Source organism: Callorhinus ursinus, unplaced genomic scaffold (genome assembly GCF_003265705.2).
Source record: "Callorhinus ursinus isolate GAN/ISIS: 27379988/994484 unplaced genomic scaffold, GSC_fseal_2.0 scaffold118, whole genome shotgun sequence".
Lineage (NCBI taxonomy): Eukaryota > Metazoa > Chordata > Mammalia > Carnivora > Otariidae > Callorhinus > Callorhinus ursinus.
Genome location: NW_027397180.1, coordinates 696,429 through 713,832, shown reverse-complemented (window position 1 = coordinate 713,832; position 17,404 = coordinate 696,429). Strand labels below are relative to the sequence as shown.

The 17,404-nt window shown below is 57.1% G+C and overlaps 2 protein-coding genes across 8 annotated transcripts in view; one reads left to right on the top strand and one right to left on the bottom strand.

Moving 5' to 3' along the window:
- MUC6 (mucin 6, oligomeric mucus/gel-forming) overlaps positions 1-4,657 on the top strand; it is a 30,749-nt gene extending 26,092 nt beyond the window's left edge. Inside the window, exons 35-38 of the mRNA XM_073889812.1 lie at positions 21-1,767; positions 1,813-2,259; positions 4,038-4,140; positions 4,480-4,657. Of these exons, the coding sequence (XP_073745913.1) occupies positions 21-1,767; positions 1,813-2,259; positions 4,038-4,140; positions 4,480-4,657 (2,475 nt within the window). The remainder of the gene's footprint in view (positions 1-20; positions 1,768-1,812; positions 2,260-4,037; positions 4,141-4,479) is intronic.
- A 1,965-nt stretch (positions 4,658-6,622) lies between these two features.
- Positions 6,623-17,404, bottom strand: part of AP2A2 (adaptor related protein complex 2 subunit alpha 2) — a 72,915-nt gene continuing 62,133 nt past the window's right edge. For 6 of the 7 annotated variants that reach the window (XM_025861979.2, XM_073889781.1, XM_073889780.1 and 3 more), the window contains 8 exons: positions 14,371-14,531; positions 12,442-12,524; positions 10,458-10,547; positions 9,529-9,652; positions 7,933-8,049; positions 7,775-7,844; positions 7,498-7,632; positions 6,623-6,792 (listed from right to left, as the gene is read on the bottom strand). In XM_025861979.2, the coding sequence (XP_025717764.1) occupies positions 6,715-6,792; positions 7,498-7,632; positions 7,775-7,844; positions 7,933-8,049; positions 9,529-9,652; positions 10,458-10,547; positions 12,442-12,524; positions 14,371-14,531 (858 nt within the window). In that variant the 3' untranslated portion in view covers positions 6,623-6,714. Of the gene's footprint in view, positions 6,793-7,497; positions 7,633-7,774; positions 7,845-7,932; positions 8,050-9,528; positions 9,653-10,457; positions 10,548-12,441; positions 12,525-14,370; positions 14,532-17,404 lie in introns of those variants that run through there. The other variant, XR_012377188.1, reaches the window with a different exon arrangement.

The following is a 17,404-nucleotide window of genomic DNA, read 5'->3' as shown; positions in this document are numbered from 1 at the left end:
AATCCTCTGTCTCCCCACAGCCACCTCCCACGGGAACTCTGACCTCCATGACACACACCGCCATGGCCACGGCCACCAGCAGCGAGCGACAGACGCCGCTCACCTCTCACTCTGCGTCCACGCCACCTGTCTCCATCACCGCCCATACGACAGGTCCCCCTACGGGGACTTCCTTCCGGACTACCACTGCCTTGCCCACCCCATCGCACCCCGACACCACCCTGTCCACGCACGTTGCCCCCTCCACCACGTCCTCCGTGACTCCAACTACCCACAGCTTCATCACCCCAACACACCCAGAGACCCCTTCCTCCCCCTCCACTTCCAGGCACATGACCCCACCACTCACTCGGACCACGCACACCCCTAGCTCACTCAGCACAACCAAAACTTCCACCTCCAAGGAACCTTACTCTTCTGTACCCATCCACCACGAAACCTCAACCACTCCCAAATCCTCTGTCTCCCAACAGCCACCTCCCACGGGAACTCAGACCTCCGTGACGCACACCGCCACGGCCACCATCAGCGAGCGTCAGACGCCGCTCACCTCTCGCTCCACGCCCACGGCACCTGTCTCCACCACCGCCCATATGACAGGTCCCCCCACGGGGACTTCCTCCCGGACAACCACTGTCCTGCCCACCCCATCGCCATTCGACACCACCCTCTCCACGCACGTTGCCTCCTCTACCACATCTTCCGCGACTCCCACTACCCACCGCGTCATCAACCCAACACACCTAGAGACCCCTTCCTCCCCCTCCACTGTCAAGCCCATGACCCCGCCACTCACTCGGACCACGCACATCCCCAATTCCCTCAGGACAACCAAAACCTCCACCTCCACAGAATCTTACCCTTCTGTACCCATCCACCACGAAACCTCAACCACTCCTAAATCCTCTGTCTCCCACCAGCCAACTCCCACGGGGACCCTGACCTCCATGACACACACCACCACAGCCACGGCCACGGCCACCAACAGCGAGCAACAGACGCCGCTCACCTCTCGCTCTGCGCCCACGCCACGTCTCTCCACCACGGCCCATACGACAGTTCCCCCTATGATGACTTCCTTCTGGACTACCACTGCCGTGCCCACCCCATCGCCACTTGACACCACCCTCTCCATGCACGTTGCCCCCTCTACCACATCCTCCGTGACTCCCACTACCCACCGCGTCATCACCCCAACACACCCAGAGACCCCTTCCTCCCCCTCCACTGCCAAGGCCACGACCCCGCCACTCACTCGGACCACGCACACCCCTAGCTCGCTCAGCACAACCAAAACCTCCACCTCCAAGGAATCTTACTCTTCTGTACCCATCCACCACGAAATCTCAACCACTCCCAAATCCTCTGTCTCCCCACAGCCACCTCCCACGGGAACTCTGACCTCCGTGACACACACCGCCACAGCCACGGCCACCAGCAGCGAGCGACAGACGCCGCTCACCTCTCACTCTGTGCCCACGCCACCTGTCTCCACCACCGCCCATATGACAGTTCCCCCCACGGGGACACCCTTCCGGACTACCACCACCTTGCCCACTCCATCGCGCCCAGACACCACCCTCTCCACGCATGTTGTCCCCTCTACCACGTCCTCCGTAACTCCCAGTACCCGTGTCATCACCCCAACACACCCGGAGACCCCTCTTTCCCCCTCCACTGCCAGGCACACGGGCCTCTTCTCTCCGCCTCCACAGGTCACAAGCTCAAGTTCTGGCATTCACACCCTGACCTCCCTTGGCTTCCCAAGTACATCAAGCACAGCCTCCATTTCTTCCTTTGTTTCTTTCCCAGGCACCTCCACCTCCACCTTGTCCTCAGCCTCTTCTCTGCCCACCCACAACTTTCCTCCCTCTAATTTGCCCACCAAGCCTCCTCTTCCTGGGACTCCTGTCTCCCTGGCCAGCACCAGCATTCTTCCTTCTTTGCCCAGGACCACACCCAGCACTCCCGTGTCCCACACTCTCTCTTCCCACTCTACCCCCTCACAGTCTACGACTCTCACCACCCGAAACCCTACATCCAGTCTCTTTTCCTCCACTGTGGGGGTGACAGCCATTCTGACTTCTCCAGTTACTAACCTCACCACTGGACAATCTATTACCACTGGAGTGTCAACCACCATGATCCTGGCCAGCTCGACCTCTGTCCATGGAAGCTCATCCCTTCATGCCACAGGGTCCTTGTCTACTGGGGCACCATCCGTCTCCTCTCTGGTGACACCTTCGTCCAGCTCTCCAGGTAAGGGATATATCTCTGTAGCCCACCTTGCCACCTTCGTGCACAGCATCCTTCAGCTGTGCCTCATCCCCCTGGAGAGCCCCGCGGCCTGCGACCACAGAGTCCCGGCCTTTCACTGTCCTCTCACTGCCCAATGACTTCTGGCTGTGCTCCTGCCTCAGTGCGTTCCCCACTCTGCCGCCCTCCCAGCCCAATGTGCACACTGCTGACAGGGGCTCACTGGTTGTCATGCAGTGTGATCCGCTTTTGTGCCCATAAAGCCTTCACTTCTCCTGAGGTCAGCGGACAGCACAGCATGCTGAGCTCAGACTTGAGGCCACCCCCATCCCTCCGATCAACCCCATGTCCTTCTGGCATCTGAGAAAGCCAACATTCCCACCAGCAGGCAGGGACTGAGTCATGCCTCCCTCTTCTGTGTGTACCCCAAGTCCTTAGGATAGTTCTCTCAGCCTTCCTTGAGCTGCCTCCAGCCCCTCTCCCCACTCCTCTCTAGACACCTCTCTAATACACTCCAGTCTGGCCAAAAGGGGTGCCTGGCCTCCCCTAGGAGGTCCCCTTTCCCTCATGTGGGCCTGCATGCCTGCCCTGTACCTGACTCACTCATGCCCTACCCCCACCTTACATCCCCTGCTATGGTTCCGGCCTCCTATGGAGGCAACTCCCTTAGAAGCCCTCCACGGCTGCCCCTTCCTGAGATCACAGGAGTTCAGGAGAGGCAGGCGTCCTGGGACTCAAGTATTCCCACCCTCCCTGAGGAAAGAGAGGAAAACGAAAGGCCAATAGGTACATGCCTCCCTCCAGGAGACCACTGGTGGCAGGCAGGACTGGCAGCCAAGGGCCCCCCTGTCCTCCAGACACACCCCTCCCCTCCCCTCCAGGTGTTTCCTGCACAGTACCCCCGGGGTACCGTGGGTTCCCCTCACATGTCCCCTGCCGTCCCCCAGGCAGGCCTGTCCACAGTAATGGATTTCCTCCTGTGAGACAGGGACTGGGTGCAGGCTGTCCATGAGGAGGGGATGAGGGGTGAGGGAGCAGAAGCAGGAGATGGGGTCGGAGGACAGCTGAGGGCAGTGGGAGCCCCCACCTCCAGCAGACACATAGGGCAGGCAGGGCAGAAAGGGCAGACTGGGCAGTATCTGCTCAGGAACATCTTAGCTTTTTCATTTAAGCTCCACATGAGCGGGTCCTGAGGCCAGTGCCACTCTGCCTGTTGCCAGGGCGCCCGAGGCAGCTTGCCAGCAGGCCAGCATCTATGGCTGGGTCCACACCCTGCCCGTCCAAGAGCACAGACCCCTGCAGGGAGCTCCTGAGGTGCCATCCGTCTCCTCCAGGGATGTGTAGACCTTCCCCCATCCCTCTGGCAGGTTCTGGTCTCAGCAGACCAGAGACGCCCATGCCCACTGCAGGAGGGGCCTGAGAGTGGCCCACCAGGGCTCAGAATACCCTTGACCTGGGGGGACTCCCAGGGTATCCAGCTCTCAGGAAGAACACCCAAAATGAGAGCCCATCAGCCTTTGTTCCCATGCAGAGCTGTGAGGTCCGAGGTCAGTGGGGCCGGGGCCCAAGTGCAGGGGTGGGAGCCCAGGGGAGACCCCATCACGGGCAGGAAGGGATACTTGTCTCATAGAAGCAACTGTGCAGCTTGCAACCTGCCCCCCTTACTCCACGGAGCTGCATTCATCCCCACTTCCCGTGTCCTGTCCCCAGGGTCAGGTACGTGTCAGCCCTCCAACCGTGCCCTGGAGCTGGCATCTGACCACACCCCTCTCGTCTCCCAGGGGTCTGCGACGTGAAGGAGCTTGAGGAGGAGGTCACATACCGAGGGTGCACTGCCAATGTGACAGTAACCCACTGTGAGGGCTTCTGTGCCTCCTCGGCCAGGTGAGTGTTGGTCCCAAGCAGCCTCTAAAGAGGGCTGGGCCCGGAGCTTGGAGCCTGCCCCATCCAAGAGCAGGTTCCTGGCCCCAGGCAGCATCCTACCCAGTCAGGTAGCCTTAGCCAGCACCCCACCTCCATCACGCCTGCCTAAGGCAAAGGCAGACCCTCGGCTGACTGCCTGAGAGCCGGGGAGGTCAGTAAGGGCCGGGAGGGGTTGGGCACACCCCTGAGGGCCCGCCTGGGACTCAGTACCCACCCTTCGCTCTGGAGTGGTCCAGGAGACACAGGAGCACTCCTGGGCGGTGGCCCTGACCTACGCTCCTGGCTCTGGCTTCTTTGCAGCCTCAACATCCACACGAATCAGGTGGACACCCACTGCAGCTGCTGCCACCCCCTCGGCTCCTACCAGAAGCAGTTTGTGCTGCCCTGCTCAGACCCCGAAGCGCAGGGCCAGCAGCTGGTGCTCACGCTACAGATGTTCAGCAGCTGTGCATGCAGCCCACAGCGCTGTGGGGACTAGGGGACACAGCCCCCCAGGTGTGAGGACAAAGCACCGTTCCCAACAGTACCCCCACCATCCTCCCAACACTGGCTTGCTGTGTGCCTGGCAGCCCCTCTCCTTCCACAAGGCACAGCCTCAAAGAGCCCTCGCACGTGGCTTACCAGGGCACCTGAAGGAAAGGGGGTTGCCAGGCAGGGAATGCAGACCCTGACCAAGCCCAGCAGGCTGGAACAAACTGGTGGCCCCCTTATCATACCATACAGGGCATACCTGTCCACGTAGCCTCCCAAACTTTGAAGGTGGCCGCCCATCCCTCCCAGAACTGGGCCCCAGAATCAGCCTGAGCAGCAGGTACCTCGGTAGGGGCAGCTGAGAAAGGCCACTCTAGAGGGAGGCCTGAGAAAAGGGGATACAGGTCCCATGAGGTGCAGGACACCTAAGCAGGGACGGGTGGGGAAGAGGTACAGGGCAGCAGCAAGGAGAGCAGCGAGGAGAGGACCCCACAGCTGGAGAAGGGAGGGAGGGGGGACGCAGGTGCCAGCCAGCATCAGCACCTGCCCACCAACCAAGCTCACCCTGGGGAGGAGCATCACATGTGCCACGCACGACAAACCCACTGGGTACAGATAACAAATAAACCAGCATTGCTCAATGCAGAGGCTGGCCCGTAAACTCTGCCTGTGTTGTCTCCCACACGCCTGGGGCATTTGTGAGCCCCCAAACCCACACCCACAGAGTGATAGGTACAGGACCCTGAGTGTGGGCCTCTGCAGTGGCACCAGCATCCAGACTGTGACTCCCTCCAGTTACCTCCCCGAGATCCACACTGCAGCAAAGGGCTGCCTGTGCCCCTGGCCACCCCACAGGGCTCCCCCATGGCATGCCTCTGAGGAGCCCAATTCCTGCTGATAAGCCAGGGGAACCTAGAGTGGACCCTGGCTCTCTCTGGGGCCACCCACCGACAGAACAGAGGCCCTGGCTCAGCTCTGCTCCTGCCCCGGCCACCTCAGGGTGCAGACGGGCTGCCTGGCAAGCAGCTCAGTGACGGCACATGAGAGCCGAGGCCAAGAATAGCACGCGGAGGCTGGGCTCCAGCTCACCTTCGGCATGGCTCTCGGCTCCCTGACCACACACAGAGCCTGTCCTCCACCCACACAGGGTCCCACACCCCCCTTCCAGAATCTGCTTTGCCGCCCACACTTAACCCTCTGGTCAAAAACAGGAACCAGTCCAAGGTGACTATGGTTATGGTGCACTTCTTCGAAGCCCAAAGATGAGTGAGACTGGCCACCCAGCCCCGAGAGCCAGCACCAACCCCCCGCCGCCGTGCCATAAACCCAAGGCCTCAGATACTCAGACGCTCAGCACTACCTATATCCCGTTACCACCACAGTGCAGGGAAAAGGAATACAGAATTCAACCCAGTCAATATACACGGTCTTTCTGGTAGTCATGAAAAACAACGTTTCCAACTTCTGAATTTCAAACCGTGCCCCCGAGACTCCTCCAGCGGACGCTGCAGCAAGCCAACGTGCACGGTGCTCCTGCACCCAGGGCCCTGCAGATAGCACCCGGGCCGCACACAGACACACTGCACCAGCCCGTGGGCCTTGTCACACATCTCCTGCACCTAGCGTCACCCACCACAGGAGCCAAATGGCCTAGTGAAGATCTCACCCACTACAGACAAGCTGCTCCTGCTTCTCTCAGAGAATCAGAGATGAACTATCAGCAACAGAGCAGAAGCGTTTTGGTACCATTTCAAAAAATCTGCCTTTTCAATCAAACTTGTCATTTCCCTTTACTTGGGAGATCACGCACAGAACTGTCCTGACCTCTGTGAACACTGACCCGGGGCCCACACTCCCTTCTTCTGACCCGACTGCAGTGCAGGCTCAGCCTCTCATTCTTAAACACACACTGGTATCCCCATCCCGACCCAAAAGGGATCCGGTTTGGAGAAGCAAGGCTGAGAGACGCCTGTAGACAGGGCTGTTTATTTGCAGCAATGAAGACAAATGACAGAGATGAAGAAAAATGCAACACACAGGAGCCTGATCCTCCATCCTCGTTGATCAAAACTGTTCTGACAGCAATTCACACAACCTCTGAGAGACGGTCTCTTTACTCGTGCGCAGCGTGAGTCGGTACATCTGCAACAGAACACGGCAGGTCAGTGGCCGCACACAGGCTCGGGCGCCCTCAGTCGATGGCCCCTCGAGCTCTCCTGCTCAGTGCTTCCCTGGAGGCACCCAGCCCCAGCATTTCACAAAGACTTATGCAAACACACTCTCAAGCAGCTAAAATACAGAAAATTTGACAGTAACCAGTGGCAGCCCGTGAGTGGAGCCACTGGAACCCTCACGTGCCGTGGGCAGAGCACAGAGCTGGGGGCCACTCAGCAGCATGAGCAGGGCGCAGAGCCCAGGAGCCTGTACTTCCATCCTGGATGCTTCCCAAGTGAAGGGAAGACAGACGGCCGCACAAAGGTGCGCGGTGGCTCCACTCAACAGCACAGCCCCAAACTGGTCGGGCCCAGGTGTGCATCCACAGGACTAGGTAAGCCAAGAGTGCACACGCACAACCACAAGGGTGAGGGCTGGAGCACAGGGTCAGGCCAGCCGGACGGCAGCCCCGTGGTAGTGGTCTCTACAGGAGGTCAAGACAGACGGAGGGAGAGTGGACCCCAGGGAACTTTCTGGAGTGACAGAAATGTTCTACGTATCAGCAGGATAGTGGAGGTTACACAGGGGGACACATCTATCAGAACTCCTCAGACGACTCCACTTAGGACCTACATCACGCCACAACCGGAACACAGCTCGGGCGTATATAGCTATTTCCTCAAGAAGTCTGACCTGGGCTTGTAGATTTGGCTCCAAACGCAGTAAGCATCCAATCTGGGTGGTTTTAGTGTGTATGATGCCAGCCCCCACGAAATTTGCAGGATTAGGATCAACGTCTTCAAGGAGCGCAGAACCAAACCCAATGATCTGTGTCACAGAGAGACAGGTGCAGAGGGCAGTGCAGAGGGCAGTGCGACCGGGGATGATGGAAGGAGAGCAACACAAGCGGCCTCCCTCCAGAGCCCCGGGCAGCGTCCCAACCCTGGGGACACCCATCAGCAGGCCTTACCTTGGCTTTGGTGATTTCTGTGTCCATTGGATGCTTTGCTTTGAAAATGTTCTGCACTTCCTGTTGGGGACTGGGAGGTAAAACCAACACTCACCACACTGAGCCAGGTCAGCGTGGGAGGACCCGGCCCTGCCCCCACTCCACGTCCCGTCACTCACCTGCTCAGCTGCTTCCAACGCTGAAAGAAATCCTGAGAAGCCATTTCTGTGGGCTGGAAAAATTTGTTGAGTGTGATAGGCAGCTTAACAGACACATTCTGAAAGGTTCCCCCATACCTACGAGCAACAGAGACACAGTGAACAGAGCGCATGAGCCGCCGAAAATTCTGAATCTCAACTACAGAACCAAATTCCTAGTTTGCAAATCAACGGGGCACAGGGAATGCCTGCCGCTGCGGAGGGTGGGAGGGGCGTGGGAACAGAATGTTCTGGAAGGGTGGCAGACGAGGACCAACGAGCCGGGCACTGCACCAGCCTGTGTGTGCGCGTCTGGGCGGCGCAGCTCCGGCACTTTCGGGCCTGTCGGAGCAACCTCGGAGCAACCTCGGACTTCTACATCCCCTCACTTCCCCCACAGCCCATTTCCTACAACTCTAAGTTGGTTTAAATTGTATGGGATTTTTCTTTTTTCTATGAAAAGAGACGAAAACAAGTGTTTGCCTACAGAATGCAACAAAAATTTGCCTATTTCCCTATTCTACAAAGTACACAGTTTCAGTTCTCTGTGTTTTTAATGTTTGAAAACACGCTTTTCCAAAACTTTAACCTACAAACACCCTACAGAAGCCAGTTGTTCACATACACTGTCTCCCACTCACTGAAAAAGGACAGTCAGGAACCCAGTAGCAACACAAAACATAGCTTTTTTTAAAAAATAATCAAGTTGGGGCGCCCGGGTGGCTCAGTGGGTTAAGCATCTGCCTTCGGCTCAGGTCGTGATCCCAGGGTCCCGGGATGGAGCCCCGCATCGGGCTCCTTGCTCGGCGGGAAGCCTGCTTCTCCCTCTCCCGCTCCCCCTGCTTGTGTTCCCTCTCTCGCTGTCTCTCTCTGCCAAATAAATAAATAAAATCTTTAAAAAATAAAAATAAAAATAAGAAATAAAATGCGGGGCACCCGGGTGGCTCAGTGGGTTAAGAGTCCAACTCTTGATTTCACTCAGGTCCTGACCTCAGGCTCCTGGGATAGAACCCCACGTCGGGCTCTGGCTCAGCGTGGAGTCGGCTTGAGATTCTCTCTCTGCCCCTCCCCCCACTCTCCCTCTCTCTCTAAAATAAATTAGTCTTAAAAAGGATAATGACCAAGCAGCATGTACGCTCAGGGGACACTGGGCAACAATTCACCCCCGGATGGGAGGGCCTAGGGTACCATCCACACAACAGCCCGCACAGGGGCACACAGGACCCAGCTGGTCCCAGCCCCACAGTGCAGGCCCCCCAGTTCCCATCCCTCAGCTAGAGAGCACAGGACCTGAGCAACACAGCGCGGGCTCGCAGGGCCTCCCGCAACCCTGCGCACACTGCCTCTCCCTCATTTCCCGAACGCCATGCACCTAACACTGCAGCGCACACGGTGGGTGCCGCCACTCACCTGGGACACCCCCTCAGCCCTCACAAAAGCCTCCGAAGGAAGGAGCGGAAGCTCATCGAGAACAAAGGCCTCCCAGGGACACGGCTATGTGCAGGCACAACCCCACAGCCCCAGGCCCCAGGCAAGAGCAGGCTGGTCATTCAGCCCACCGGCCCATGAGCTCCTCACCTGAACTGGATGTTGAGGACTGGCGCCTCCGTGAAGTCACACACACATTCTATGTTCACAATCTGTTGCACCTGTGCACCACCGTCCACGGTCGGATCCACGGGCTTGGTCTGCAAGCTCAGATGTGCACGTGTCAAGGAGGCCATGTCAACACTGGGGAACTGTGCCCAAGCCAAGCAAGCCCTGGAACGTTCTAGAATGGGGTCTGTGAGTCAGAGCTCATGCTGCTGATCTTGGAAGAAACCTCTAATACAGTTGATCCTACATACATGTTATTTTTAATGATTGATTAGAAACGCTTGCCTTTAACAATCTATGTTCAACATTTACCTTAAAATAAAAACAGGCCTGGCCTGTGGCAAGCAGGTTGCTGCTTTGCATGCCTCCTTTAGGAGAGGCAGCATCCTTGTCAGATGCACTGGGGCGTTCCCAAGCCTCACTTTGTTTGGCTGGCCCATCCTTGGGAGGAAGAGATCTGGACACCACAGCTGGCACCGGCTGGTCACATTCTAACCACGTTCCTGTCACTTATTAAGGACCAGGCTCCAGTGTGGACACAGCCGCTGGAGACAAGCACAGTGCGGCCCAAGTGTGCGGCCCAAGCCCATGCTCGCTCTGTCAGCAGCTGCTCGCTCAGGGAGACTCCCAGAGAAGACCAGAGCTCAGAGGGGCTTAAACATCACGTGACAGAACAAAACAAGAGCAAACAAAAGGGAGTCCAAGGAACCAAACGGCTCAGCAGCGGATGCCTGCGTGCCAATCTCCCGCACGCCACCAGAAGCTCCCTCTAGATGCTAGACAGCGACTCGAGGGCGCCACAGCACCTGGAGCATCTGGGTCTTATGATAAAGAACAACTTCCTCAAAACCCTCCTCCAAACCCCAAATGCCTGTCCGCTGGGGATGCAGAAGACACGAGACCAAGGATATTCGTCTGAAGGTCATCTGAACAGATCAGTGTTGGAGTGAAATTTAAGAACTGCGTGGACGTCTTATTTCCATAAAATATAAACATCCGACCTAGAAGGGAAAACACAATTTGTTTCATACACATCCTGAACCTGAACGTTAACAGTGAAAAACACAAGAGTCCCTGTCACCAGCTGAACTCCAGAGAAGGGCCAGGGCGGAAACTCTGGCCGCGGGCAGACATGGGGTCATGGCTCCCCCTACTGGGGGAGCTCCAGCTCTCCATCTAAGGCACAGCCTTTCTTGGGACAGCGCCCTGCCTGAGACCTGGGACCAAGGACCTGGCCACCACCTCCAGGGGGGCCTGGCCAGACCTTCCTCACCCACAGCGATGCCCCAGCCAGTACCACAGAGGATCATGAGCTGGACGCTGGAGGCAAGGACGCCCCAATGTCATCACTTAACATCACAAAAGAAATCTCTTTCTGAACATTTTTATTCCCTCTGAACTCCCAGTGGAAAGTGAATTTCAAATACTCTGATGAGGACAAACTGCACCACCACCCCACCCACCCCTGAATGTGGGGGGCAGTCACGGCCCAGTGGACAAGGGATGCTGCACCACCCGCTCTCAGTACAGAGTCCCCTGAAGAAGGTTTCTGTTAATTCTCACAACATCCCTAAAACATCCCTGGAGGGCCGATGCGCTATTTCTCTCTGGCTGTCCACACGTGCACTTGTTCCCACACAAAAAACTCAGTCCTCACAAGGCTCAGAGATGACACCCAAGAGGGAGGTTGGCAGTCGTCCATCCACCAGCACCCCAGCAGCACCCCAATTGCCAGTGGACGGTTTTCTTTGGGGAGAGACTTAAAAGCATTTTCTAAAAGTCATGGTAAAATACACAGAACATAAAAAGTACCATCTTCACGGTCTCTAAGCCCACAGCTCAGGGACACTAAGTACATTCACACTGTTGTGCGGCCATCCCCACCATCCGTCTCCAGAAGTTTCCACCATCCCAAAGGGAAACTGTCCCCCTGATACCGACCCCATCCCTCCCCCGGCACGCATCGTTCACTCTCTGTCCCAAGTCACCGACCCCCATACCTCCCCCCGCCCCGGAGCCCACTGTCCACTCTCTGTCCCCTGAGTCACCAACCCCCTTCCCTCCCCCCCCCCCCCCCGTCCCCCCCCTGTCCCCCTGAGACACTGACCCCCTTCCCTCCCCCGCGCCCACCGTCCACTCTCTGTTCCCTGTGAATCTGGAGACTAAGGACCTCATGTGGGGGCAATCCTGCAGTATTTGTCCCTCTGCGTCTGGCCTGTCTCACTCAGCATCACGTCCCCCAGGTCCACCCACACTGTGGCAGGTGTCAGCGTGTCCCTCCGTGTTCAGGCTGAGTGACGGTCCGGTGTGTGGACGGACCACATTTATCCGCTTGTCCGTCGATGACGCTTGGGCTGCTTCCCTGTGTCAGCGGCTGTGAATGTGGGTGTTCAGGCATCCACTCGCGTCCCTGCTTTTGGCTCTCTGGGTCAATACCTTGAAGGGGAATCGCTGGAACACACGGTCATTCCATTTTCAGTTGTTTGAGGAACCGCCACGCCGTTTTCCACGGCTGCTGCACCGGCTTCCATTCCCGCCGCGTGTGCGGGAGGGTCCACCCTGCCCGTGCTCCCACTCGCGGGGTTTCTGCTGTCAGTGGACAACAGCCGTCTTGAGGGCCGCAAGCGGGTCCTCGCCGTAGCTCTGATGTGCATGTCCCTGACGAGCAGGGACGTGGGAATCTCCCCTGCTGGCTGGCCAGTTGTAGGTCTTCCCTGGACAGACGTCGGCTCCAGTCCTCCGCCCATCTTTGAATCAGATTGTTGTTTTATTGTTGAGATTTAGGACTTCTCTGTATGTTCTGGAAACTAAGCCCTTACCAGATGCGTGACTTGCAAATATTTTCTGCCCGTAGTTTCTAAGTGATGGTTTCCGTTAACTAATTAAAGCACATACCCAAATTCTGCCGGAATTCAGACTTCAGTCCAATTTGAAGCAGCTGGTTTTCAAACAGCACACCATTATTTTTACAGACGAACCTAGGGGGAAGGGACAGCATGTGAGTCCCTCAGCCACCCAATGAAAATATAAAGATTTACTTTGAAAAAGAATCTAACAAACAAAAAGTCCAGAAAAACCTCTAAGGGACTCAAAGTAAAGTTAAGGTAGAAAAGTACTGTAGAAACATCAGTAAAAGGTGCACACTAGAGACCCAGGGTGTGACCACACAGGACAGAGCAGGACAGTGCTCGGCCCTCCACAAAAGCACTGATCCACGACTCAAACATGCACACACCAGGGCCCACACATGCTCTCAGGCCGGACCTGACGCAGGGCGCTGGCCGCAGCTCTGGGGGTGACCAGCAGCATGGCAGCCAGGCTGCTGCAGGCGATGGCCACCCCTCAATGCAGGGTTAGTGTCTGCACCCCACGGGGGCCCATGATGTTGCTCACTACATGGTATCCACAGTACACAGAATCAGAAGAAAATGAAATGTGTGTTCAGTTTTGCTTGTACTCATCTCTGAGGAGCTAAGTGTCCTGGCCTCCTCTACCACAAACCACAATTATGCAGTAAACTGGGACCAAAAGAAGGAGCGAGGGGCAGGGCAGGTGCAGCGCAGTCAGCGAGGCAACAAGAGCCAGCCCTGCTCGCTGGCCCCCTGCTCTGGGGGCTCCCCATCTGCACATGGAGGAGGAGGCACAGTCCAGAGTGGGCAGTGGGGCAGGCAGGCAGGAGGGGCACTGCCACATGGAGCTCTCCATGACATCCAGGGGGCAGCGAGAGATAGACGCTCCCTGGCAGCAGCCCCTATACCCCAAAATCTCCAAGTCCAGGTGTGCTGCTGGCCTAGAGAAGCTCAGAGCCAGCACTCCCTGCCCTCACCCTGTTTCGTACAAAGGTGCCTGTGGGCACCCCACAGAGGTTCAGGTGCTGCTGACATGTGTGCATGACCACCAGCCACCCTCACGTGGAAGAAGCAGCGGCAGACACAGCAGGAAGCACGGTTCATCCACGGATGGCTGGGCCTGGTCCACCATGGGGCCCACTCCACGGAGCTGTGCTCCTCTCGGTCCCCACGGCTGCCCTCCTGCCTCATCCAGCACCCCCATCTCAACACAACAGGCGCTCTGCCCAGTTCAAGCTGCTCGCGCTGCACACGAAGCCTCAGAAGGCAAAATGCAGCCCATTCAGTATGCACAACCTTCTTCCACAACACACCTGAGTGTGTGGTGCTTTTCCATGTCCAACTCAGCATTTCTAGAAGCCACAGACTGTAACTCGCACCATTCCAAACCCGCCTCGTCACCTTCAACAAGCAACAGGAAGCAAGAATTCACACACAGTACAAACACCAAGAGACAGGAAAACTGCAAAACCACAAGAATCCTGCTGCTGTCGTCACAACACTCAAGGACAAGGGGCCGCTTTCTGAAGATGCTCCTCTCCGTCTGGCCGGCCTGCCCCCACACCCAGGCCAAGCCCTCCCACACCTCCCGGCCGGATTTAAGACCAACAGAGACACAAGGGACAGAGAGCAGACAGAAAAAAGGGACGGAACAGCACAGCAAAGAGAGGAGGAAAGAAAGCATGCTGGGAAGGGCGGGGTGACGTCCGTGCCCTGGAGACGGGGAGGGGGCCAGGGGGGCAGGGCTCCACGCACGGGGGGGGGAGGTCTTGATGAGGTGACACAGAGAGCAGGGAAGACGGGGCTGGGGGAGGGGAGAACGGCCCGCGCCTCGGGACGGACCAGGATAAAGCAGGAGGGTGCAACTGAGGGATGGGTCTCAATAAAAAAGGCAGGCTGGGCACCTGCCAGGAACATGCAGAGAGGGGATGATGCCGAGAGAGTCCCTGTCCTGAGGACACGAGAGACCGACTACCTGGCAAAGTTGTCTTCAGAGCCGGGAGCCAGTGGTGCAACCGCGGAGGGTGAGTCTGAGAACACATCCACGAGCAGCCCGCCGGAGGAGGGTGGGGGGCCCGCGGGGGCAGGGGGTGCAGCCCCCAGACCCAAGAGGTCTGCCGATGGAGAAGGCGTGGACTGGAAAACAGGGAAGGAGAGGGTCAGCGGGGAACCTTCAGGCACGCCAAGGCCAAGCAAGTACAAGCACCTGTGCCACCCCCCCAACAGCTCCTGCCAGGCTGCGCCAGGCAAGCGTCCAGCACACGAGGGGCGGCTGCACCCCAGGGTCAAGCCTGAAGCCCACAGCTGGAGGATCAGGCACAATCTCGCATGACTAGAAAAAGAGTTAACCTTTCTTCATGAAGATTATCTTAACGGGAAAAAAAAGTTCTGAAAACACTTTTGCCACAAAGGAGGCCAAAAAACAGTGAGACCACACACGCCACGGTCAACCTTCCGAAGCGGGAGTGAGCACGAGAGGTGAAGGCAGCTAACAACTCAGGGCGCACTCTTGGTTTAACCGTGTGTAAGCCTTACTGAGTCAAAGAGAAAAAACATAAAAAACCTACAGAACAGACATCTTTTTTTTAAATGATTTTTTGATCCCAGGCAAAAGACAAAGAATAAAGCCCCGGGGGGACCACTCCCCCCACAAAGCACACACCCAGCCGACAAGCACACTCTGGCCCTGCACCCTGGGACGAGCGGGCTCTGGTTTCCCCTGGGGCGGTGTCGCAACAAGGGCAGAGATGAGCCGCTCAGCCCTGAGGCTGGTCTTGAATGGCTTTGAGTGTCCCACTGAACATTCGTGAAGGTACAAGTCAGCCTGGAATTATCTGAGACTACATCCTGATGCCATTTTACATTGCTATATTTTGCCGGGTTTTAACATACACTCATCTTTTCAGGAACACAACTACCCTGTGAGCTAAAGGAGGCCAAGTACTTTCTTCCCCCAGCACGTGGGCATCCACCCTGGCACTGGCCAGTCACACCACTGGCGAGGCCTCTGACTGCCAGAGGAATTCCATTCTATGATAAAGGAGGCATCACAAAATATGTGCTCTGCAGGCGGGTGTGGGTCTGACGGGGCCAAGAACCCTGCTCTGCTGATGGCCCCTCCTTCCTCAAGGCTGGTGGGGTATGCAGCACATGGAGACCAACCCTGCAGGGCCCCCAGAAAAGGGATGGGGACCACAGAGGAGCTGTCAAGAGAAGGAGTACCAGAAACTCCTGCAACATGAGCCAGGACGTGGATGTGACCTCTCAAGGTGGCTCCTGGCCCTCGCTGCACGGGACAGGGCTCCTGGGAGCACAACTCCTCGCAACGCTGCTTCCCAGTCACTGCAGGAGCCTCACCATCTGAGGAGCATGGAATCAGGCAGGCAAGGCACCTGCTGCAGCTGACACACCTACGGCCTAAATGGGGATTATCGCCCCACTGCCACCTATTGCAAGATCTTTACCACTGGCTCCTGAATAACGGTTCAAATGTTTGCTTGTTTGTTTGAAGATTTCTTTGTTTATCTGAAAGACTGAGAGGAATAGCGAGAGAGTCCCAGGCGGACTCCACGCCAAGGACAGAGCCTGACATGGACCCTGAGATCATGACCTGAGCCAAAACCAAGGCAGACACTTAACTGACTGAGCCACCCAGGCGCCCCCAAATGTTTCTTAAAGAAAATCTTTTGTCCAGGGGCGCCTGGGTGGCTCAGTCGGTTAAGTGTCTGACTCTTCATTTTGGCTCAGGTCATGATCTCAGGGTTGTGAGATGGAGCCCCACATCAGGCTCTGTGCTGGACGAGGAGCCTGATTAAGATTCTCTCTCTCCCTCTGCCCCACCCCCCACCAAGCATGTGAAGGCACAAGCTCTCACTCTCTCTCAAAAAAATTTTTTAAAAAGAAAACTTTTTCTCCAATCAGGTCAAATATGCACCCCCAAAATTACAACAGACAGAAGCAAGGCTGTTCTGCTGGGAGAACCCACCTGGACAACTGCTCCCTCCCCAGATCCGTGGGGCAGGTCCCCAGACCCACTGCCTCTCCGCTGACTCCCCTTCCTTTCAGGACTCAGGGAAGACCATCCCCGGGGAGTCTGCCCAACAGCCATCAAACAAGTTCTTTCTCCTCACCTTGACAGCAACGACAGCAGGAAGGAGAACAGCAAGAACAGTCCCGCACGCCTACAGAGTGCATGTTGGCTCCAAGCTCCGCTACCAGCCCGAAAGCCCCAGGAGCACCGTGATGTCTCCAAACACCCACCAAAGATGGCCCTGGCGCCACAAGAGATGCTCACCATGCACGTTCACCATGCACAGATAAGCAACCAGGAGGCACAGGGGCCGAGGCCCCAGGCCCACGGAAGGTGGACCCAAGGAGAGCAGCCTGTTACAAAGAAAACATTCTTCCAGCATTGTCTGTGACCCTGAGTAAGGCCTTCTGACCGAAAGCACACCACAGTAAAACACACTGCTGTTTTCCATGTAAAATCCAGACATCTCAATGCCATTCCGAGGCAGGGCCTCCCCTCCAAGGTGGGAAGGAAGACTAGAGGAGACTCAGCCTGGAGGGACCCCTCCCCCGCTTTTCTGCCCTGCTTCTCCTGCCCCCGTTGGAGGGGGTCTCTGATCAGACCCCCGGCCGTCTGAGCACTGAGAGCAAATCACCACTCACGTGATCATGATGCTATCTGCAGCACTGCTAGTTCTCAGCTCAGAAGGGCCATCTGCTCACAAACAACTACTCGCCAGGCACCACTTAGTCAAGCAGAAAACTCAGAGCCTGAAGTTAAAATATTTGCCGAGTTAACCTGGAAGAGAGCCTCACTCCTCCCCAGCCCTGAGAACGTGCTTTATCAACAACTCGTTAAATCTTATCACACCTGCCTTCTCAAAGTGGGGCTCACTGCTCACAACCGGCGTCAGAAAGGGGCCAACGGATTCCCAAGCACCACAGCCTAGATGTGGCTGGGCAAACCAGATGTGGCCCAAGGCCTGGTACATGTACGCTTC